The 24,934-nt window shown below is 40.9% G+C and overlaps 1 protein-coding gene across 1 annotated transcript; it reads left to right on the forward strand.

Moving 5' to 3' along the window:
- Nucleotides 1-475: 475 nt before the first annotated feature.
- dpf3 (double PHD fingers 3) lies at nt 476-24,480 on the forward strand. The gene is made up of 12 exons (XM_053337344.1): nt 476-507; nt 8,584-8,744; nt 9,912-10,019; nt 12,187-12,320; nt 13,672-13,767; nt 14,102-14,174; nt 16,198-16,239; nt 17,360-17,497; nt 17,672-17,800; nt 20,949-21,061; nt 22,852-22,933; nt 23,118-24,480. Exons 1-12 carry the CDS (start codon nt 476-478, stop codon nt 23,183-23,185), a joined length of 1,176 nt encoding a protein of 391 aa, XP_053193319.1. The 3' UTR covers nt 23,186-24,480.
- The last annotated feature ends 454 nt before the right edge of the window (nt 24,481-24,934 follow it).

A 24,934-nucleotide genomic window follows, 5' to 3' on the forward strand; every position in this document is an offset into this window, starting at 1 on the left:
GATTTTTCATCTTAATTCTTCTTCTTATTTTCTTTATATTGTGTGTTCCATGTTATTAATAAAGCAGCACTTTGTGTTTCACCATGAATGAAAAGTGCGGTGCATTAAATGTATTATTATTATTATTATTATTATTACCATTATAATTAATTATTTATTGCTATTAAATGCTGGTGAACCATCTATAGAAAGAAGAAACGGCACAGCTCGTGATATTCTTATTTTGAAATGTGTTATTCTTTTTTATTAAAAAATAAGATAAATAAAATACTTGTTTTTCATGAGGTTACTACTATGCTGAGTACTGGGACGGTGGTTTTGACAGTTTTCTCAGAAGCCACGCCTAATGTCTCGATGCTAGTGTTGTATTGGTGGGAGCACAGTGATCAGGACCGCATTGGCTGTTGTGTTTTTTCCATAAGGGTCCCAAACTACACCGAGATTTGGAATATTACGTTACTAGTCCTGCTGGAAAATGGCGACTGTCATTCATAATCCTCTAAAATCGTAAGTACATTTTTAATATTTAAAGAAATTATTGCATAGTTTGCATGTAGTGATTGCGCTTATGATGCACAGGCTATAGGATATAAACGTGCGTTTGAATAAGAATCACAAATGTAACACTTTGCTATGTACTTGGTCAATCTCCGTGTGTTTGTTGTCTGCAGGTACTGTATGAGGGATACAGTGGGTTGTGTAATACACATTTACAAACATGCATTCGTGCACAATCTGCAGGGAAAAACGACTCGCGCGCATATGTCTGCTCTCTCATTCACATGCACTTTCACTTAGGCAAAAAGTTGCCTTTGTCCACATTGTGCTTTATAAACATGGTTGACAGAAGTTTGCATGCAGGGCTCTTTGTCAGTGCTGGACGAGTGTATTTGCATAGATAATTTCATGCAATTCATGTCACAAAGCGCACATTGAGAGCGGGACTCTCTGTCGCTCTCGCTCAATCTCAATACTCGGCTCGTGCGTTCAAATGCATGCAAAATATGTTATTTTACAGTATCAACGCCATGCAGAAGTTTTTACGTTTAAATTTGATTACTTTTTATCAGTGGGAGTCCTGGTGTTGGAAGTGGGCGCATGAGCAATTTATGATCAACCATAAAAAAATGAAATCTAATTACAAACCCTACTTATTACCGGACATTTAATGGAGTCACACTTATTGGAATGAGCCCAGATTTATATAACATAACCTTCAGCTTATTTTACTGTGTGTAAGTCTGTCTTCCTGCTGGCTGACAGCAGATGTTTACCGCTGGTCATGTGGAATGTTTGGAGAGTTGGACAGTTATCACATCTATTGTGCAAGAAGGCACATAAATGTTTTTAGCCACGTTTTCGCAGGAATTTGGTATTAAAGGCTTTACAAAATTTGATCTGATGATCTGTGAACCATATAGCATCTGTCTGCTTTCACTCCAGGCAGTTTTGTAATACTGTGTCATAATATATTGAAAAACAAATCAAGCATGTATAATTAATATATATATCAATCTTTATGTTGTGTTATTTTGTGTAATGATTCTTGATGCTTTGGTGATGTTGTTGTTATGACATTCATTCCAATAAAGCAGGTTTGAATTTGAATATCTCACAGCTTGATTAATGTGAAAATAATATATATGTTTTTTGAATTAATATTCAGTGGAAAGAGAAGGAGGTTGAAATGTCCCATTTGGTGAAGTGAAAACTAATGGAGCTCTTACTGCCTGGCATGAATGGCTTTAAGCTGTTGTATTCTATGAAAACAGATTAAGCTGTAGGGAATTTAGGTATATGTGCGTTTGTTGTTGTGTGTCTTCAGTTGTGCATGTAGAGCAGCAGATTAGGAGCGTCCCAGTATTCTCCTGGGTCCATCTGTTAAGTGAGAGAGGAAAAGAGGGGTACATGGAAAGAAAGACACACTGATTCTGGGGCATCCGCAGAGATGGAGGGAGGGAGCCCCATCTGCCCCTTCATATATGACTTTCTCAGACAGACCCCTCACCCCCCACCACCCCCCCCCCCCATCCTACTGCTTTTTGCAAAAAAGGGAAAACAATGTGTTAGTGTGTAAGTCAGAGGAAAGACTCCACCTACCAAAACAGACCAACTGTCCAAAAAATGTATATGAAATGATTGTGCAAGAGCCAATATTAAGACACATGTGAGTCATTTTGGTCTACTTTTCAGTGCGGTGCCTGCTCGAAACAATGGGGCCGACTTGTCATCTGTCCTCAGGATGTGGCTGGTAAATCATATGCAGTCAATAAGGACGTGGTAATAATCTAGCCAGCTCTTCTGCCAGTGTTTAGCTTTGAGAGATGAATTACAAACGTCAGCAGCTGGTAGTAAATATGTCTGGCTTACTACACACACACACAGCCATTTTTAACCATGCATATTTAGTTTGATTTATTTAAACTCTCTCTCTCTCTCTCTTTTATTTTTTTATTTACAAAGACCCTCTTTGTGATTGAAACCTAGGAGGCCATGTGGGATGGCTTCTAATGAGGAGCTGACACGAGAAATATTCAAATGAGCTGTGGGATTCGTGTGCAGAGATGTGTTTATGTGCATATTTGTGTGCTTTCACCTTTTTTCTTATCACGGAATTGGATCCAGAATGAACGACAGAGCTCAGGTGGAAAGTCGCCCGGCTGTGTTTGTTTAAGGATTGAAAGGATGTGGGCAGAGATTTGGGAAAATGTAAAGGAGATGGTGTGGTGGGTCAATGCGTTTGGGGTTGTGTGTTTTTATTGTGTGTGTTGCATGCGTGGGCGGTTGTGTAGCCATGCGCCCCTCCCCCAATTTGCGTGAGAGGGAGCATGAGTGAGTGATGGAGGTGGGGTGTGTTTGGGGGGGGGGGGACTGGATTGTCTGTCTGGCTGCATTTACTGCATATATTTATACTACACCCTCAGCACAGGGGCGAACCCTGGCCTTTGTCTATCCGAGCCCAGGGAATGGGAATGTCCGGGAATGGTTTCCAGGCATGGGGAATTAAGTGGCCAGGAACATTTTGGGGGAAGGGGGGAGTGGTGGAGTGGCAAGATATGAATGCATGTTATTCTTCACATGTGAAATATATTGCTTTCCTCCAGTGACACCATGCTGAGTTGGACTGAGTTATCGTTCAGCCCACGTCTCCACCTTCCACCCCTTACCTCATCAGCCTTCGGCCTCTCTACCTCCCCTCCAGAGCAAAACAACTGCAGCATCTGAATCAGGGTTTCCCCTCTGCAACACCCCTTCCTCTTTAGCCGCTCGCTCTATACCTCTCCCCTAACCCCCCCCCCCTTTCCTACTGCACTCAGCACCTTTCTCTTTTCTTCCCTTTGTGTATCTGTTTGTGCACGGATAAGTGTGTATGTGTGTGTGTGTGTGTATGTGTGTGTATGCGAGTGTGCGCTCGTGCGTACACACATCCGTGTGTGTGTTTGAGAGAAAATGAGTGTGACAGGGTTTGAAAGGGAACACGTGTGCCCGGGGACAAACCGGACCCCTCCTCTTCCCTCTCATTCTCTCTCCTTGGCTACTCCTCCTCCTCTTCGTCTCCCTGCTCTCTGCTTCACCCACCGCTCAGCCTACAAAGTGCCACAAAGACGCCAATCAGTGCCCACATGCTGTTGCCCTGCCCCACACTTCATTTTCTGTTTCAGTCCCTCTCTAGTTTTTTGGGGCCTCATTTCCAGCCAAAAGTGGACTTCATCTTCTTAGCATTTGCTGTAAACCCCCATCACTCCCTAACACTTTCAGTTAGATGATATACACAACTTCTAGTGGGCAGATCATAGGAGCTTCATGAGAAAGATGTGTATGAAGCAATAAATGTCAAGCCATATCTGAATTGTGAAAGAATTAGTTGCCTGAGTGATGTTTTATTTAGTTACTGAGTACAGTCCTCATGCATCTTGCGGCAGGTTCAAGCAGGTTTTACATCTTTTATATGTTCGCGTAATGATTCAAAAATGTATGTAATTGAAGGTACAAATCATAGCATCTCCTTTGAATGTGATAACTGCAGAGACAAAGCAGTATTTTAACTCTACCATAGCTCTTCAAGCACCTGCAAACATGCCAGCACACACACACGCACAGCCACTTCTAACAAAAAGCACTCTGACCAGTTAATCTAATCAGGGGTCTCATTTTGTGTTGGAGAAATGATATTAAATTAGTTTGTGGTTGTTGAAGTGCAATCAAACATAAAACCTTTTTGTACATTGCCAGAGACTGATGAAGTACTCATCTGTCTGTCGTCTCCTGAATTGATTGTCAATCTCCTCACGGCCTGTACTGTCTTTACGGACATAATCTAGACCCTATAACCTCCCTTGATGTAGAGAGTTCATTAAAATCAGTAGCAGTGTTGTGATTATGGCAAACTGAGCCACAACGCTTCCTGCCACATAGCAACATTTATGTAGCTTTAAACCTATACAGAGAAACAGAAATAATGATACCCATAATGTGGGGCTGCAACAAATGATTTCCTATATTGATTAATGGCTGATCATGGCCATTATAATTTCACAGAGTTTAAAGTGATTTAAATTGCCTGTTTAATGGGAGCAACAGCTGAACCCCCGAAGGTATTCAGTTTATTAACATGTTCCACAAAGAAAATAATCAAATCCTCATCCCTGAAAAACTTGACATAAATCAAAACAAACAGACACTAATCTTTCTCTCAAACTCTCAATTATCAAAATTGTTGTTTCTAATCATTTCAGCTCTAAAATAACCACATTAGTACCACATTAGGGGAAACTAAGACGTGTCATGTATCACTTGTCAAAGCTTGTTGAAACAGTAAGGAATATGTGTGTAGACGTCAGTGGACAGATGAACACAAATGTGGAGAGAAGTATATGACTGTGATTTATTATGCCACTGATGTGTTATTCCATTGATTCATTATTCTATTTAGGAGGAAGAGAATGTGCTGTGAGTAATGTATAACTGACAGAAATATGCTGTAGATGAAAGTAAGATTAATGGAGAGGAATAACAGCAGACATCTAAACAGAAAGACGGATAAAATAGAGCTTCCACTCCCCCTGCTTCTCTCCACAGAGAGGCTTAAGTGTAAGTTTGAATATTCATAATGTCCATAAGCTCTTCTTTGGGATTCAACTGGCTCTTTGGGAGTATGTGTGTGTGTGCGCACGTGATCCTATTGGCCCACTTTCGAAGTTCAGTGCAAATTCAATTAGCACCTCAGCTGTCCGATGTCTCCCTCTGGCTGTGATAAATCATTCATGGGCACCTGTGAGGGTGGTAGACCTTGATGTCCAAACACAGAATAAAAGAGGGGATTGAAATGCTGAGTGGGTCCTGCTCATTTAAGTTCTCCCCCATCCATCTCTGTGAGCTTATATCTGAAAACAGTGACCTGTAAATGATTAGCATGAGCTGGTGAAATGGTGCTCTGCCCATGGCTGCTTCTGCACTTGGTGGTGTGACTGATCCACACAAAGCTTCTCTGTGCACTAGTATGGGAGCAATTGAGACAATCACAGTGGTCGCAAGTGCGCACACACATACACACACACACACACATACACACACACGCGCGCGCTCAGCAACTGCAGATTCCATCAGTATCCAGGAAGCTGTTGACCAAGAGGAATGTGTGTTCCTAACATGCAAAACTCCACTTATATAAGCACAATAACTAGGATCAGCCATACAGTCGACTAATGGGTACAAACAGGAGCACAGTACAATCTCTGATGGTTGAATCATGTTGGGGGCGAGTGGCCAGGGGGAGGATATCTTAGGGCATGCAACCCATAGACAGATGGTCTTAGGGGCATATACACACACTGTCTCTTTACTCTCACTTAACCCAACACATGAACATACTACACAGACAAATGCACATGAGGGCACACAGGCAAACAAGCAGGCACGAACACTCAATTATGTAAGAGTTTATGAAGCCACCCAGGGATGTTATGCAGATGCGATGTTGTTGGAATTGGGACAGAAACAAAAATGGCGACATGGGATGACACGAGGAAGGAGGAAAAGACAGGGACAGACATACAGACGAAAAGATCTGCAGGCCCACACAACCAAACAACAAATATTGACAGCAGTGATAACGCTTCATCCCCGGGAATGCAAGTTATTTGACAGGAAGTATCTTTTGGCAGATATGGATATGACTGGATCACTGCGACTGCTGGTTTGTCATACTGTAAAAACACACGGGGACCACCGAAAACACCAGCTGCAGTCCTCATATCGATGTGTCTCTTACAAGAACCTCAGGCAGTGACCACCACATGTTTAAGCCCCAGACATTATACTGTACATACACTGTCACACTGAAGATGCAGAAATCAAAATAAAACAAAAAACATGGATACACACATCACTGGGCTATTGTGTACATGTTTGATTTGTGACACTGTTGATCAGATTAAATGCCTATCCCTGATAATACAACATGACCAAGGCAGCTGCACTGTCCTGTGTAATACCAGTGTTTTGTCTATTAAATGCAGCCACATGTCTGCTGTATCTATAAATAAGATAATCTGTCTGCAATGAAATGTACTATGTTTTCTTTAGATTAAGTTTTTAAGATTAAGATAAATCCAGATGCACTTGTAGTGTAACTCTCAGTGTGCTGGCAATAATTCACCAATATGAGCATAATACACAATATACACAGCATTTTCTGCTGTGTATATTGTGTATTATGCAGCTAGTGATTAATTGTATTATCGATGAATCTGTCGGTTAACCAATTAGTTATTTGTTGTCTATAAAATATACAAATAATCTGTTACCCCAAAGTCCATAGTGGTGTTTTCAAATGTCTTGTTTTGTCCAGACCAACAGTACATACCTCAAGACTAAATACACCATAGACTAAATAGACTAAATAAACCAAAATATATTCATATTTGAGAAGGTGGAATCAGAGAATTTGAACATTTTGTCTTATAAAAAACTTTGTCTTACTCGAAACAATAATCAGTTGTAGAAAATGTGTGGTGATTAATTTTTTGTTGATGGACTAAGCCATTCATTTACTATTTATTGCAGCTGTAATCGTTTATATCTTCTCTTAATGTCTTTTATGTTTTATTTAAAATACTTTAGTCTTGTTGAAAGCTGCTAATAAACTTGCCTTGCCTGATCTCCTAAATGCAATACCTGGCCCTCTCCCAGTTGCTACTCACTCCAACCGTTGACCCCTCTCCCTTCCCCCCATCCTCTTCCTCCATCCACCCTCCGCTCCCTCCACCTCCAAACACACTGCACATCTTTGTGAGATTCAGTGTGACCAGAGTGCTGGTCTTTGTCCAGCTTGGCATTCTTTACATATCTGTGTAGAGAGTCCACAGAGCGCCCATCTCTGCTCGCCCAGTCAGGGAGACAGGATGACTGGCAAGCAGACAGACATTTATGCTCATAAACAGGAAGACAGATGAGATTATAGTGCTTTGAGTATACCCCAAACTGCAAGAGATCTGAGTGGCGCCTTTTCAAAAGTTTTAACCTCCCTCTCACTAATTATGATGGCTACAATTTGGAAGAAATCTGGAAATTTGGTGACAGGAAATTCTTACACAGGAAATACAAACAGCAAATTCTCCTTTTTGGTGGTCTCATTTACTATGGTAACTAAATATTAAACTGTTAAGACTACTCAGCAGATCAGTCATCCCCTCTGATTTTCAGTTATGTAATTACCAGGATCACCTGTTCAGGGTGAGCAGCATAGCGTCCTCTTTCATTTTAGTAAAGAAGCATGAAAAACATGATGAAAGTGAGTTCATTTTGGTCCATTCCATCTGACTCCAATGATCTTAGCTGCAGAAATCTGGACTCTCTGGAGTGAGACTGTGGAGGTTATTGATGACACACATCCTGATTTATACCGTCTTGCTAGTCAATTGTGTGCATGTGTGAATGTGTGTGTAACCCATCTGTTGTGTGGACTTCGATCCAGTACCTTCACTCATCTATCAATTTGGCAGGATAAAGGCATTTCATCTATTCTTATGGTCCATCGATGTTTCCTTCCTTGCAGCCCTCGTCTTGCTTTGCCATTATAATATTCCTTTTTTAGCTCAGCTGTTTTCATGTTATTTTTGGTTTTAAATAATAACCAAAATGCTCCAGAGATGTCTGGGTGTGTTACATTAAGTTAGAGTTAACTAGGGCAGATAAGGCCTGCTGGTACTTGATTTGCAGACCATACCAAATCATCAGCCGCCCAGCACATGTTATTGCCATTAACCATCCAAAAATGTTAGCGTTTAGCTGGTAGCGGTCACTCACAGTACAGAGACAGCAGAAATCGAAGCAGTATGCTGAAAATAACTTGGATCAATGGCAGAAATAAGACTATAATGTTACTTGTTGGTAACTTGAGTTCCACAAAGGGATATTTTTTCAATTTAATGCAGATGTTGAATGAATGGGGCAGTTGTAGAAGTAAATCACAATGAGCCTGTTGTATTACATTAAATTCATTTGTTTATACTCTGTCTATCTTCTTTCTTGTTTGTCTGACTGTTTCCCTGCTACCTTTTCTGTCTGTCTGTCTGTGTTCAGGCTTGGTGACCAGTTCTATAGGGAGGCCATCGAGCACTGTCGCAGCTACAATGCCCGTCTGTGTGCTGAGCGCAGTGTGCGCATGCCCTTCCTGGACTCACAAACTGGTGTAGCACAGAACAACTGCTACATCTGGATGGAAAAGCGACACCGCCAGCCAGGTGAGAAGTAACCTGTTTTGTGATACTACTTTACAAATATACAAGTCAAAGTTCTAAATACTGTCGATCTGTTTTCATCCATGTTATAAGTTACCACTTGTACTTATATGAGAGAAATATTTTTGACATTTTAGGAAATGCATTAAATCGCTCTCTAGCAGAGAATTAGATAGCATGACTGATAAGAGTGGTATCAATCTTCTCATGTAACTCTGAAAGGAAGTGGCTTAGCGCATTTCCTAAAATGTCAAACAATTTTTCGCTTTCTAAATGTGGATGGATAGAAAAGGATGAACTTATAGTCATCCCCTCTTTTGTATATTTTATGAGTGACCACTTGCCAATTTATCCTGAGACGAGCAGTCAGAACACGCTCTGCACATCTGGGTCGCCTGTACAGCCGAAGGGAACAATCTGCTCTTTACTGAGAACTGGACACAAATAGACTGCTCTCCATCTAGTATGCAAAGCCCTTCAGGCCACACCCTATACTTTGTGGCAGACCTAACTCACATTATATGCATTTATTCTGGGTTTATCCTTCCCCCTCCTTGTCTTGATTTGTGTTTCTCTACTCATGTTGACAGAAAAAAAACACTGTCTTCTTTTCCTCTAACTATGTCCTCTGACAAGCTAATGGTGGAATGATATTAGACAAGAGGACCAAAATACTCTACTCTAAGTATATATTCTAAATGATACAAGAGGCATATTTTGCTGGAATAGAGGTGAAACTAAATTATTAAATTGGTTATTGGAGTAAAACTCTAAATAACCATCTTTAACATTGAACAACTTTTCTACACTGATGTTTTCTTTGCCTCCCACCACTCACCTATGTGCAAACAAGACATTAAAAGGCCCAAAACATAGTCAACCAAATTCCAAGGTATGAGTCACAAACAGTCTGGCCATAAGAGTAGGATTTCTCTGGATTTATGGACCATTAGTCTGAGCACTGAAATCAGGATATATTAAGTGACAGGAAAGCAACGCCAATCCACTGTGTGTATTTTGTCTGTGTGTGTGTGTGTGTGTGTGTGTGTGGCGGGATCTCAATGCAAGTTTTGTTGAAATGGTAAGCTTGCCAGTGGTTGTTAAAATTCTTTCTGCGTGCCTGTGTCTCTTCATATATATGCATGTGTGTCTATGTGTGTGTGTGTCCAGGCCAGGCGTCAGGACAGATGTATACCTACCCTGCTCGTTGCTGGAGAAAAAAGAGGCGACTCCACCCTCCCCTCGATCCACAGCTCCGCCTGTGTGAGCTTCGATTAGGTAAGACAAACAACAACACACAAACCACACACAGTGACATGCATGCACAGTGAAAGTCATTGCTTCCGCAGTATCGACCCACAGTTATACAATCAAAGTCACTTAAACTGGTGCGTCCTCTGCATACATGTAATGTATGTAATGTTGTGTGCATGTGTGTGCGTGTGTATGTTGGTCTTGTGTAGCTGCACCAAGCTTTGAGTGGCGTTAATGTTCGCTATCTGACCATCTGGCTCTGGTTAGGCCGTCTCTCTCGCCAGGTCTCCAAGTTCATTCTCTCCCCTGAATCAATGCCTCCTCTCACTGTTCTCTGGCAGTACACACACACACACACACACACATACAAAAGCGCACAAACACCCCCACATATGACTCTCCCTCACCGTAGCAGTACGGGAGCACCCTAACTGGGCCTCTATAATCATTTGTCCATGAGGCATTAGAATGTAAGTTATTCTTATGAGGTGGAAGTGTGTGCTTTTTTTCCATGTGTGTGTGTGTGTGTGTGTGTGTGTGTGTGTGTGTGTGTGTGTGTGTGTGTGTGTGTGCGTGTGTGTGTGTGTGTGCATGTGCGTGTGTGTGTGCCTGTGCCAGTGCATCCATGCATGCATATGTGTGTGTTATAGGGGATTTTAGCAAAGGAATGCCCCAGGAACCTGATAAGGGGGAGAAATAAAGGCATGTCTTTGTTTCTGCTTTGCCACACCATTGTTTCCCCTTCACTGTCTTCCAGACGCAATATAATACTCAATCCAGCTTTAAGTCTCTCTCCCCCCTCTCCCCTCTCTCCTTTCCTCTTTCTCTCTCAACCCAACCGGTCAAGGCAGATGGCGGCCTACCTTGAGCCCAGTTCTGTTTAAGGTTTCTTCCCGTTAAAGGGGAGTTTTTCTTTGCAACTGTTGGCAAGTGCTCTCTCATGGGGGGACGTTGGGTTTCTATAAATTAATCTTGACCTGCTGTTTGTTAAATTTTTAGAAAAAAGGGAGAAGAAACTCCCCAGAGCAGCAAACAACTGATCAATCTACCAAATGACATAAAGGGAAAGAAGGTTAAAAAGAGTAGGAACACAAGTGTAGCTGAGGGCGAACAAGTAGAAGTTTTGTTTTTCAGAGATCCAGTTCTGCAGTTTGGCTCAGATATCTATCATAACATGACAGAGGAATGTGAGTGGTCCCCTCTTGGGGCTTTTGGAAATGTTTTATGTTTATTTAATGCTTCCTGAGCACAGAGGTTTGTCTGCGTGTGTGAAGGTACACAGAAGACTCTGTCACAAGAATACCTTGAAATAGTTTAAAACAGGAATTGAATTCCTTGTTTTTTTTATCTACACCGTCTGCATTTGTCTTCATGTCACAGCTCATGTCAACAGCTGTGTTTCAGCAGCCATTTTGCTTCCTTAAGTATAAAGCCTCCCTGTTTAATTTGATCACGGTCCAAAAAAAAGAGGTACATGAGAGCCCTGAGGGACACTGAGGGCTGTTTGTATACATTTGAATTTGTAGATAAAAAGCGTAAAAGCAATGAGCTCTCAGTCTAAGCGCAGTCATGTTTAACTTCCCACCCCACAACTGGTGTCAGGAGAGTCAAAGGAGTGGTGACGAGGTGAGAGAGGGGAAGGCGAGGGGGAAGAATATTGACAAGAGTAGAGAAAATGAAGGAAGATTTGTTGAAGAAACACAAATCAAAGCAAAGAAATGAGAGAAGGAAGAGAGGAATAGAGAGGTATAGCAGCTCTGCATTCAATAAGAGTGTCTTACAGCATCAGTAGCACTGCTCATGCCCCGTCTGTGTTATCACATCCCCACTTTCATTCTGTTTTCAGCCTGGCATTAAAGTTCAAAAGAGGAGTTAATGCTAAAGCCACTGCTGCAAGTTCAACCCCACGGAAATGAAAAGAGAAAAAGGAACAAAGATAAAGTACACTGGAGGAGGCAAAAAAATAAAGAGTGAGATACTGGAGATGTAATTTAGGCCTATAAGCAGGTTTTTTCAGTTCATTATTTCCTTCCTGTGCCCCTGGTGCACTGTAGTTTTTTTTTTACTGATGTTAAATCTGGCAGCCTTCCTTGTTAGCCGTTGGCCTTTCATCCACACTATAGTGACACTTTGTGCATCCAAAACGTAATGTCTTTCTCTTATTCTCTCTCTCTTGCCCCCACCTCTACAGAAGCAGAGTTGGCCCCGAAGCGTGAGGTACCCCCAGGGGAGGCCACAGCTTTAGAGGCCCTCCTGAGGGGGGAAAACGTACTGGAGAAAAAAAACAACATCAATAAAGAAGAAGAGACCTTGCTGGAAATACAGGTATATTGGGTTGTTTTTTGCTCAACCATAATTAAAGTTGTGTGTATTGTTCTGTATTGTTGTAAAAACATCACACCCTGGAAATCTTTATTAAAGTCTGTGTAAAGTAAGAATAAATATGTGTTCTGAGTTTGACATACCACAGAAAAGTGTGTTGTTAACCATCCTGCCAAATTTGAATGATTAAAAAAAATCGTCAAATATATGAAATTAGACTTCAAAGTTGTGTAAAAATCAGCCTTTTTCTCTGCTGCCAAATGCTGTGGGTGTGCCCTCCAAGTTTGCTGAAACCCCGCCCCCTACCAAGTGTCACCTGTCAATCAAAGTCACCACCTCTACCAGAAACATGGACGCTTTCTGCCTCTAGCTCGGCGGCTAACTCGGTGTCTAGCTCAGCTAACTGGCTAACAGACTATGGTAGGAGTAGTGTTCAGCGTTGCCAACTCCTCAGTAAGGAAAGTAGCTATTGGCTGTCCTAAAAGTCGCTAGAAGTCGCTAAATGGCGTTGTTGCCCATGGCGCATGCACGATTTATTTGCAATCTGGACACGGAGTGGTGTGGGTCTCCTCTCTGCTCTGACTGTAGCTGGGACTGAACCTGACTGCCTATGAGTGCTTTGGGACGGGGGAGGGGCTCACGGCTGCACTCGCTTCTCGTTGAGGATAGTAACTGAGAAGTGATACGTGCTTTCACTTCAGAGTCTCCAAAACACCAGAAAAGTTGCTAGATTTGTCGCTAGCTGCTTTTGAGAAAAAAAAGTTGCTAAGAGCATTTGGAAAGTCACCAGATTTAGCGAGAAAGTCTCCAAGTTGGCAACACTGGTAGTGTGCGCTCAATGTATTTATACCTCTACAGCAGCAGGGGCGAGTTTATGCCAATCACTGCCGCGTTACGTAACGCAGAGGTGATTTTCAGACCCGTCCACTAAATCCTGAACACAGAAATCTTGAAACACAGTTTGTGAAGCCTAGCTCCACAATTCATATCTAAATGGTTGAAATGCTTTTTAAACATTTTTTAGAAATACATTTATGACCTATTTAATGTGTTTAGAAGAAAATGTCTCAATTCACTTTACACAGTCTTTAAATATAAAACTGTGATTGAAATGAATGGATGGTCTCCTCATCTAAATCAACTCTACAGCATGATTTCACTGTAATGACCTAATTTTGTAAGATCTCGAGAAATAAAAGTAGTCATGTATGACACTTGTATGATATCCTTTAGACTGAAATTAGAGCATGCAACTGAGCATTAACCCACACCTCCATGTTTTACTCATCCACTTTTCTTTCATCTTCAAACTTCATCTAACCTCTTTCTGTATATGTGTGTTTGTGCTTTGAAGAGAGTTCTGGAGGCAGATGAAAACGGAGATGGTTTCCATGATGACGAAGACTTCGAACTGGAAACTCCCAAGAGAAAGAACAGAAACAGAGGCAAAGTGAGTGTCAGATGCAAAGGCAGGATGTGAAAAGTCACACACACTGTATCTGTGTGTGGTGCAGACGAGAATAATAACACAGTTTTGTTAATACAAAATCCATTAAAAGAAAAACGTCTACAGCATGTTGCAACCACTAAATCAAGGAAGATTAATGTATTCTGTCTGTGCTTAATATCACTTACCAGTCCCTGTTTAATTAATAATTAATTGATTAATTTTACAGCTAAATGACATACAGTATGCTATTTGGTATTAAATCCTAAACATACTGAATTTGCATTGAATCATTAAAACACTGGATTATTAAAATATTTGTTGGATTACATTTCAGAACCGAGGATCCAGTCGGAGGAGAACAGAACCTGTTAATGCTGATGACCAGGACAAACCTTACGTCTGTGACAGTAAGAGAGAAGAACAATTGCCTCCCTTTTTCAGCGGGGAGAACAAGTATTTGATACACTGCCGATTTTGCAGCTTTTCCCACTTACAAAGCATGTAGAGGTCTGTAATTTTTATCATAGGTACACTTCAACTGTGAGAGATGGAATCTAAAACAAAAATCAAGAAAATCACATTTTATGATTTTTAAATAATTAATTAGCATTTTATTGCATGACATAAGTATTTGATCACCTACCAACCAGTAAGAGTTCCGGCTCTCACAGACCTGTTTTTCTTCAAGAAGCCCTCCTGTTCTCCACTCATTACCGGTATTAACTAAACCTGTTTGAACTCGTTACCTGTATAAAAGACACCTGTCCACACACTCAATCAAACAGACTCCAACCTCTCCACAATGGCCAAGACCAGAGAGCTGTGTAAGGACATCAGGGATAAAATTGTAGACCTGCACAAGGCTGGGATGGGCTACAGGACAATAGGCAAGCAGCTTGGTGCGAAGGCAACAACTGTTGGTGCAATTATTAGAAAATGGAAGAAGTTCAAGATGACGGTCAATCTCCCTCGGTCTGGGGCTCCATGCAAGATCTCACCTCGTGGGGCATCAATGATCATGAGGAAGTTGAGCCCAGAACTACATGGCAGGACCTGGTCAATGACGTGAAGAGAGCTGGGACCACAGTCTCAAAGAAAACCATTAGTAACATTCTACGCCGTCATGGATTAAAGTCCTGCAGCACACGCAAGGTCCCCCTGCTCAAGCCAGTGCATGTCCAGGCCCGTCTGAAGTTTGCCAATGACCATCTGGATGATCCAGAGGGGGAATGGGAGAAGGTCATGTGGTCTGATGAGACAAAAATAGAGCTTTTTGGTCTAAACTCCACTCGCCGTGTTTGGAGGAAGAAGAAGGATGAGTACAACCCCAAGAACACCACCCCAACCGTGAAGCATGGAGGTGGAAACATCATTCTTAGGTGAGGCTTTTGTGCAAAGGGGACAGGACGACTGCACCGTATTAAGGGGAGGATGGATGGGGCCAACAACCTCCTTCCCTCAGTAAGAGCATTGAAGATTGAAGAACACACAGCCAGGGCAACTAAAGAGTGGCTCCGTAAGAAGCTTCTCAAGGTCCTGGAGTGTCCTAGCCAGTCTCCAGACCTGAACCCAATAGAAAATCTTTGGAGGGAGCTGAAAGTCTGTGTTGCCCAGCAACAGCCCCGAAACCTGAAGGATCTGGAGGAGTGGGCCAAAACCCCTGCTGCAGTGTGTGCAAACCTGGTCAAGAACTACAGAAAACGTCTGATCTCTGTAATTGCAAACAAGGGTTTCTGTACCAAATATTAAGTTCTGTTTTTCTGATGTATCAAATACTTATGTCATGCAATAAAATGCAAATTACTTAAAAATCATACAATGTGATTTTCTGGATTTTTGTTTTAGATTCCGTCTCTCACAGTTGAAGTGTACCTATGATAATTACAGTCTTCTACATGCTTTGTAAGTGGGAAAAGCTGCAAAATCGACAGAGTATCAAATACTTGTTCTCCCCACTGTATATCATGTGCCATCATGTTTCTTTGTATCATTATTTTGTGTTTTACATGTTCATTATCCTAAATTCAGAAAAAGTCACAATGTTTCTAAAAGCTTGTGGTGGCTATAAGCAAAGACTTATTGTATTGTCAACCTAACCTTAGCTCCAAATTATTATGGAAACATTTCTCCACATGCCTGCTCAAAAATCTAGCAGACAAATCATTTTCTCTCATCTTTCAATGATAGCCCTCTCTCCTTCTGTTCCTAAGAGCAGTCCTCTGCAGCATGAAGAAAGACTTTGCTGTCAATCCAAACCTGACTAGCATGCAACTTTCATACTTGGACAAAATCCAGATGGAATGGATTGCAGTGGGGATGTGGATAGAGATAGGCACGCTGAATGAACCCCAAACAAATGAATCTCATCCTCGTTTTGTGTCTTGTTCTGTCTTTCCTTTATTGTTTGCTTTTGTGTCTTCTCTGTTCCAGATAGATACAAACAAAAGCATAACTCAAAAAAGGCTGAAGAAGGTATCTGAATCTATCGCCATCATGTCTTTCTAGGGGCTCCATGAACTGTCTTTATGATTGGCCTTTTTGCTTATTGGCATCTGGTGTGGGAATGGCTAGCTGAATGCTAATCCTTCAGAGATGTCTAATGCTTTACATGCTTTATACTAGTACGGCAACCTACCTGAATTCAGTGCAAGCATTGCATGACACTAACGCTATATCATGTGCCTTAATGCTTGCTCATTGCGAGGCATGCGCCAAGTGATGCTTTAGCACCAGCTCAGCTAATTCCGCACTGAGGGATGCATGTTTCTTAGGATACTGTAGCTGTGACCTGATCCACAGATGTAGCCATTGTAGAAGTTTTTACACTGAAAGAAATGTCATGGAAAATTAAGAACCTAGCTTGTTTTTAACCATGGGATTGGATGTTGGTTATGCTAAAGTTGAGACAAAAATGGCTGCGGAATTGGCTGTAACACAGAGGCGGGAAAGATGCATAATGACAAACTTCTATGATGGCTACAGCTCTAATGTGCTCACTTTGAAAAGTTTTCTTTGATCCCAAGAACAACCGTAAACTAGATTGATAGTCTGTGCTAGTTTTGTATTTATAGCACCCAAAACGCTTCCAGTCCACTCCTGTTACATGTAAAAAAGATGCTTTTTGAGCGTCAGCCTTGTGTTTGTGTACTTGTAATAATCAACAGCAGTGTTTTAAGTGTAAAGGGTAAGAAAAATTATGCTAAGAAAGCCAATGTTGTTAAAGCAGCTGTAGGAAAATGCTTTCATACGCCCCATTCTGCCATGTTCCAATATCTATCAGACATTTCAGTGGACTTCCTTGTAAAAGTAAAATTGACAACTTGAGTTCTGCATAAAGCAGCTTGGGGTGGATGTATTGGTTAGTTTTCTGCTGTCTATGATTTGGTTCATATATAAAGTAACTGAGGCAAACCATCAAACATGAAACTCCAAATCATCTCTGGCATCCTCCACACATTCTGTTTTATTTCCATTTAGGCAGGGACAACTGTTGATTTTGAGCAGACTCTCTATATATATCTAGTATATTTGGTGCTCTACGTTTCACCAGGTTTTGTGTGTTTCTAAAGGATCTGTGATATTTTATCTGTAGTCTGTGGAAAACGCTACAAGAACCGACCTGGCCTGAGCTACCACTACACCCACACTCACCTCGCAGAAGAGGAGGGAGAGGAAGAAAAGGAAGCAGAGATGACCCCGTCTCCTCCACACAGCTCCGATAACCACAAACGTAAGCAGCTGCAATTGAGTATAATAGGAAGTGGTAGTGCTAAAATGTCATTATATTTTTCCTGACAGCAGCCCTTCAGTGCAAAAATAACATTCCAACAGATATGTTTTTTTTATGATACACTGTCCCATGTATATGTATATATTCCTTAAATGTGTCTGTTCCTACCGACAGCTCAGAAGGGTCCAGATGGTGTCATCATTCCCAACGACTACTGTGATTTCTGCCTCGGAGACCAGGGCTCCAACAGGAAAACAGGGCAGGCTGAGGAGCTGGTGTCCTGCTCTGACTGTGGACGTTCTGGTGAGTCTCCACAACTTTCCATTCAGGTTCTTTGTTTGCCCCACTATTAAAGAAATAGTTATGTAACATTTAGCAAAATATGCTTATTTGCTTTCCTCCCAAGAGTTAGTTGAAAAGACTGATACCACTTCCATGTCTGTTTGGTAAAAATGAAGCTACAATCAGCTGTTACAAACAGTTAAAATGTAACTCCTAAAGCTCACAAATGAGCACCTTGTTTGTTTAATCCCTACAACAAACCAAGTCTCCACTAGGTGCAGATGCTTCAAATTTAATGTGCAGATATGAGGATTGTATTGACCTTCTCATCTAACTCTTGGCAAGAAAACAAATGAGCCTATAAAACTTAAGCCCTAAAACTTTAGTGGTGTCTTATTCTATATAATTTGGGATGAGAGCATTGATAACATTAGCAGTGATGACAAGAAAATACAATTTGTTGTTAAGAGATAATGAGGACTATCAGAAATTAGTTGTTTGCTAGACTCTTACTTCATACTTTAAGTTGTGTCTACTATACATCTCATTTTTGTTTCCCTTTGCTTCCTTTTTATTCACAATCTTGTTCATGTGTATTCCTCGCTTCCTTGCGATGTTTAACTTTTCTACGTGGACTGAAATGATGGCCACAAATATGATGCAGTTTAACAGTCTGCACCAAACGTGGATCAATAATCATGTAATTTCTTTGGGTGATGTCTTATAGAAAGCCAATCAGTCACAATACCATTATTACAAAGTCTAGTTAGATCTTTACAGTTCACAATCATGTCCATACAGTTTGGTCTATTTGGTATAAAATCACTGAAATACAAAGGATGCCTTCATGTCAATAGTTATTCAAAGTCATCTTTGTTCAAACTGACTTGTGTCTTTTAACTGATGATATAGATTTCACCAGATATTTATGGTACACAGTGAATTGAGCTTATATGTTGCTACCGTGTCTTTTCAGTGGGTTGTCAATGAGCCTTGTTGACCATGAGAATCAAGAGCCAACTGCTGAAACTCTTTGCAATTTTCCATTTAAAAATAACATCGACTCATAGGATCCGCTGCTTGCTTCCATCCTGCATGCTTCTCCATGTCAGCCTCGTCCATCAATAAGGACTTCTGCCTTTAGACAACATGCCTTCACTCTTTTGTTCCTCAGTTCTCATGCATTACCTTATGGCACATTTGGCTGCATATTTTGTTTCTTTTCCCCCCTTTTTTTTCCCCACGCTAGCCAACTCCACCTCTTCTGGATATCTCAGCAAAAACATTTATGGGATCAGCTCAACCGTCCTATGCAATAAGAGAGCAGGGTTTGCATTACAGCAAGTGAATTTTTTTTTTTTTTGCCACAGTAGAGTTTGTTAGGACAGCTGCAAGAGTGTGTGGCCTTTTCTGTGTTGCTCTGACGCTGATGTTTTCATGGTAGCTGGAAGAGGAGGAGTGAAGAAGGATGGGAGGAAGCTGAGTGCTCTAGAAGAAATGTTCGGCAGCACATCAGACAGCGAGGCCTCCACGTTTCATGGCTTTGAAGACGCAGAGCTGGAAGACATTTTGTTTTCAGACGATGAGGCTGCGGATGACAGCTGAGAAAATGACTTTCTTACTATTTGGAGTTTTTTGCAATATAAATCATTTTCCGAAAAGATGTTTTTATTTTAGTGGAGCACTGAAAGACTTTGAAGGCACATAACGGACTACAAGTGTCTCAACTTTAGGGCACTTCTACCAGAAAAGTCAACGGATTTATTTTGACCTCTTGGAAGAGATGCAGGATATATTCATACGCAAAGCCAGCTTTTTCTTGGAAGTTTCATCTTTGATGGATATTGCCATTTTTTATTATGCTCATGTGGATTTTACAGTTTGATAAGTTGAGACATTTTTCCATTTTTCATGAACAAAAAAAATAATCCACTCACTTTTGACTTGGCTTGCGTTTGATAATCAAGATCATAAATTTGACAGCTATGTTCCTGTTAACTCTGGACTGAAAAGATTGATAGCACACACTGTGGACCAGAGAAAAAGGAATAAATGAAATGAGTTTTCCATGGCAAAATGAATATGAGTTGCTGCTAATGTGGCATGGGGAGGGATGAACGTTGGACTCTTGAGTCACTCCATTGGCTAAGAGGACAGGTAGCCGAGAGGTAAGAGCCAATCGGCATCCCATTGCTCCTGTCTGACTTTGAGGACATTCTACTGCCTGCTGCTAAGTGGTATCCGTTAAAGCTGATAGGCCATCTATTCAACTGCCACAGCTAATTTCTCCCTGACCATAATTCCACAGTTTCATTTGGGGAGACAGATCGCAGCTTCAGCTTGGAACGTTTCTTTATTCACCCACCAGATGCTGATAGGGAATGTGTTCAGTGTTTCTGGCTGGTTTCCCAGTCCAGATATAAATCAGTTCTCCCTTGATTATGGCTCATTCATGGCTCATTGATACCCTATTGATACTGTGTGCATGAGATGCAAACATAATTGTGATGCTATGGGGATGCTATAAAAATTGGCAGTAGATGTTAAAAATATGTACTTCACATACACCAAATAACATTCAGTAGATATGTTGCAACAGCTGCAGACTTATGAGAAGATGGTAAAACATTACTTGTTTTCCAGACATATAATCACTTGTCTTTTGTGGCTGCATTCTTTCTGATGCAAATTTCATCCAGCTGTATGGACTGTCAACACCATGGGTTGCAATTGCAGAAGTCTGAATCACAGACACATTTAACATTTACTGATGTCTCTTATAAAGTTATCGACAACCTTTTTTTTCCCATCTGAATGAAGGCAGAAATATTGTTTTCTAAATTACTTCAGCTTGACTTTCCTTTTGACTCACTCATTTCCGCTGTATAATTTATAAAACAAAAACAAAAACATTTTACATCAGATGACAACTAGAATCAGTTACAGATGATGGAAATCAGCTTTTGATGGATGTTGTAAATCTATTTAGATGTGCATTTATATTTGTGTCCATGTCTACTGTAGGCACAAATTCAAAGCTTCTGCCACATGTCTTTGAATGATTATGTAGTAAATACTTTAGATTTTAGTTTGCAAACATATCCAGAGATCCACTCTGTGACCCTTTCCTTCTTCACTATTTTCATCTCTCCTCACCTTCCCTCCACAGGTCACCCCACATGCCTGCAGTTCACTGATAACATGATGCAGGCAGTGAGGACATACCAGTGGCAGTGCATCGAGTGCAAGTCTTGCAGCATCTGTGGCACTTCAGAGAACGATGTATGTATAGTGTGATCCTCTGTGGCTCCAGAAATGTTGTGTTCAAATGTAATGTCTAGATTTCCCTTTGAACTGGCTTTCAAGCTAGCCAAATTTGACTGACCTTTCCACACCCAACATTCAGCCTGCCATGGCCAATACATCACATTGAATTTAACTTTTCTTGCCAAGCATATATGTGATAAATCATCCTGTTACTAAAGGTTTTTATCATTCCAGGTTCAACAATAATAAGTTACACTTGATTAGCCTGAAGAATATACTTTTTTGCTTTTTATTATTAGTTTATTAGGCTGTAAATTACCATGAACCATAAATAGTAGTTTAATGTAGGTCTGGTCCAAAGTGCTTTACAAGGTAATAAAACATTAAAGACTTCCTCCAGACATGTTTTAAGATACATGAAATTACTCTGATCATTTGTGTCTGATGTCCTTCCTCTCAAAAGTTAATGTTTAAATCCTTAAAATTACATCTACTCCTTCTCCCTCACTAAAAAAAAATCCCAAATCTATTAAATAGATATTATTTTTCATTTCAAACGTTTCACTGAATGACACAAGATGTGTCCTGCTTCACTGACAACCCCATTTTCAGTTTATTTGCACTAGAGGCTTCATGTTTCCCCTTTACATAGTTGAAAAATTGACCAATTCAAACTAGTTATGATGTTACAAACCATGCTTGAAGGTACATTCATACAAACTCTGATTTAAGGTGAGGTCAGATAAACATTCTGCATTCGACAGATGATTTTGATAATCGCCTCACATATGATGTTTTGTACTGTGATGCTCAAACATCCAACTCAAGGAACAAGAGCAAATCACAAATTCCAGTGTGGAGTGGAATGATAAAATCCCCTCCATAATATTACGTTATTTGCTGCTTAAAGACCGTGTAAAGTGAATTCAGACATCTAAACACATTAAATAGGTCATAAATGTATTTCTAAAAAAGGTGTAAAAAGCATTTATGCCATTTAAATTTGAATTGTGGAGCTTGGCTTCACAAACTCTGTTTCAAGATTTCTGTGTTGATGATTTAATTCGCGGGTCTGAAAATCACGCAGCGGTGATTAGCATAAACCCACCCCTGCTGCTGTAGAGGTGCAAATACATTCAGTGCACACTACTACTACTACAGTCTACAGTTAGCCAGTTAGCTGAGTTAACCGCCGAACTAGCAGCCGAGCTAGCCGCCGAGTTAGCCGCTGAGTTAGCAGCAGAAAGCTCTCAGACCTAGCGTCCATGTTTCTGGTAGAGATGGTGACTTTGATTGACAGGTGACACTTGGTAGGGGGCAGGGTTTCAGCGAACTCGGCGCCCACAGCGCTTGGGAGCAGAGAAAGGGGCTGCTTTTTACACAACTTTGAAGCCTAATTTCATATATTTGGCGATTTTTTCAATCATTCAAATTTGGCAGGGTGGTTAACAACACACTTTTCTGTGGTATGTCAAACTCAGAACACATATTTATTCTTACTTTACACGGACTTTAACATTTGAAAATATTTTTTCTTTTTCTTTTTTTAAATGTATACAGTAGTTTCAAAATAGGTTGAGGACAGATGATTTGGCTCTTTTGAAACACTGTTAGCGGTCCCGTGATGCTGTGAAAACAGTATAAAGTTCCATGCATCTTTTATAGCTGATGAATGCTGCTATGGCAATATTTACTGCTGTAATTCACATACTTACTTCAGAGTATCTATTATATTATTTATCTATAGTTGTCTTTCCCATATATCATACAATATTCAAGATGTTTACTGTGTACTGCCCATGTAGGACCAGCTGCTGTTCTGTGATGACTGTGACAGAGGATACCACATGTACTGCCTGAAGCCTCCGATGACCCAGCCTCCTGAAGGTACAGCAGCTAAGAGCCACTCTCATAGTTTTTTATTATACATCAGCGGGTTGATACAAGAAAAGTCATGTACTGTATATTTCAGAGAGGCTACAGGCGAAAGCTATATATGGAAAAGTGCAGGGGACACACAGATTTCAGCCTCTCTCTCTCTCTCTCTTTCTCTCTCTCTCTCTCTTTACAGGGAGCTGGAGCTGTCACTTGTGTCTGGACCTGTTAAAGGACAAAGCCTCGGCTTATGGAGAAGTGTAACGCCCTGAACATTCCTCTCAGCACACACAGTATATATATTTGTACATATACATATGACTGTTTGACATGCTCACACACATCAACCTTTCTCTCAGATAGAATCCAACACACACAGGAACAAACACTCTCTCTCTCTCTCTCTCTCTCTCTCTCTCTCTCTCTCTCTCTCTCTCTCTCTCTCTCTCTCTGTCTCACACACACATACACACACAGTTCAGTGCATTAGCAGGCTCAGGGCAGTTTCCTGTGTGAGGCGAACAGATCCTCTACCTCTCATATAGCCAAGCAACACTCCAGATGCAAATGCCATCAACATGCAATCTCGACCGTAAGTCAGCTAACAGCAGGTCTGCCGCTCAGTCATTTCTCTACCTCACCACTCGCAAACGGCAAGAAGCCAAAGCAAGATTGATGATGGCCAATACTGTGTAGTACATGTACAGTATGTGTATGTGAAGCACATGTTCATTTAAACCAAACATCTGAAATCCCTGGATGGCGGCAGATGTTTTTCCCTCTGATTTAAATGCATTTGAGTACAATTTGGAAGATGTTTCTCCCAGAGTATTTTCCAAAGCTCTGCAGTTCAAGCTCAATAGTGGGGGAACCTGAGTAATGTTTGTTTAAAATTCTCCTTCCAGCTCTTCTCCTCTCCTTGTGTTTAGACTTTACAGTGACATTCCTATTTTATATCTGGACAGGCTCAGTGTTATGTTATGCCATCTTTCACAGGTTTTGTCAAGCTTGGTAAAATTTATATCCAGCGCTAAGAGGAAACGGGGCCTTGACTATCATTCCTTTTGGACCGCTGTGACATTTTTAATCTGCGTCTGTTTTCTGTATCCTTGCAGTTGCTAGGATACCATGGTGCTCAAATGTGACAATTTATAAACAAGAATCCTTTACACAGAATGAAACACGGTATTTATGCATTGTTGGTAACAGTCCAGTGTTACTGTCAAGGAGATCATTGTTACTGTAAATCAGTGGTTCCCAAACTTTTCCTGTCATGCCCCCTCCCCCCCTTTGGATGCCTTTCCACCCCACCCAAACACATTAACAGATCGTTTTAAACAAGAACTCTGCACAAGGGTCTTAAATATGTATACGATGGCTACGTACATGATATAGCTAAAGCTAAAGCATTAAGGCTAAAGCTGTTACAAGTCACTAGTGCAGTGAGGTAGAAGTTTTAAACTAAAGGAAGTAGACAAGGGTATAAGAAATGCTACTAATAATAAGAAAGTAGTGCAGAAACGATCAAAGTTCTAAAAGAAGTTGAAGGGGCTCATGTGTTGGGGTGTTAACAGTAGAACACCACCCCCACCCACCCTCTGCACCCATCCAAAGGTTTGGGAACCACTGCTGGTGTGTTGTCAAACCTTCATTCATGCTTATTTGAAAAGGCAGTGTTGTGAACTTACTGTACATGTACCGAGGAAGCAGTATTTACTGGTGAGTCCTGTCTGGACTTTGGTACAGTTTATGTAAGAAAAAATGGGACACTTTTTTTTTTTAAAGCAGTTATAACCAGAATGTATTGTAGACATTCTGTTTTCATATGATGGCACGAGTAAAGCTGATTTGTGTCATTGGCTTCACTTAAAATGTTATACTGAAATCTCCCTGACAGGATGTTACATTCTGCATTTGTGTTTTGTTTTGTGAGTTTGTGTGTGACTTGCTTTTCCACAGACAATCATGACCTACTGTAGCTTAGATACATAATGTTAATAACATGCAGAGGGT

This window comes from Scomber japonicus, chromosome 17 (assembly GCF_027409825.1).
Source record: "Scomber japonicus isolate fScoJap1 chromosome 17, fScoJap1.pri, whole genome shotgun sequence".
NCBI classification, from domain to species: Eukaryota; Metazoa; Chordata; class Actinopteri; order Scombriformes; family Scombridae; genus Scomber; species Scomber japonicus.

Excerpts from the sequence above, each read along its gene's own strand:
- dpf3 (XM_053337344.1), top strand. The coding sequence starts at position 476 with ATGGCGACTGTCATTCATAATCCTCTAAAATC. Across the intron at positions 10,020-12,186 it reads CCTGTGTGAGCTTCGATTAG|AAGCAGAGTTGGCCCCGAAG; the intron begins GTAAGACAAACA and ends CCACCTCTACAG. Across the intron at positions 17,498-17,671 it reads CAGCTCCGATAACCACAAAC|CTCAGAAGGGTCCAGATGGT; the intron begins GTAAGCAGCTGC and ends TCCTACCGACAG.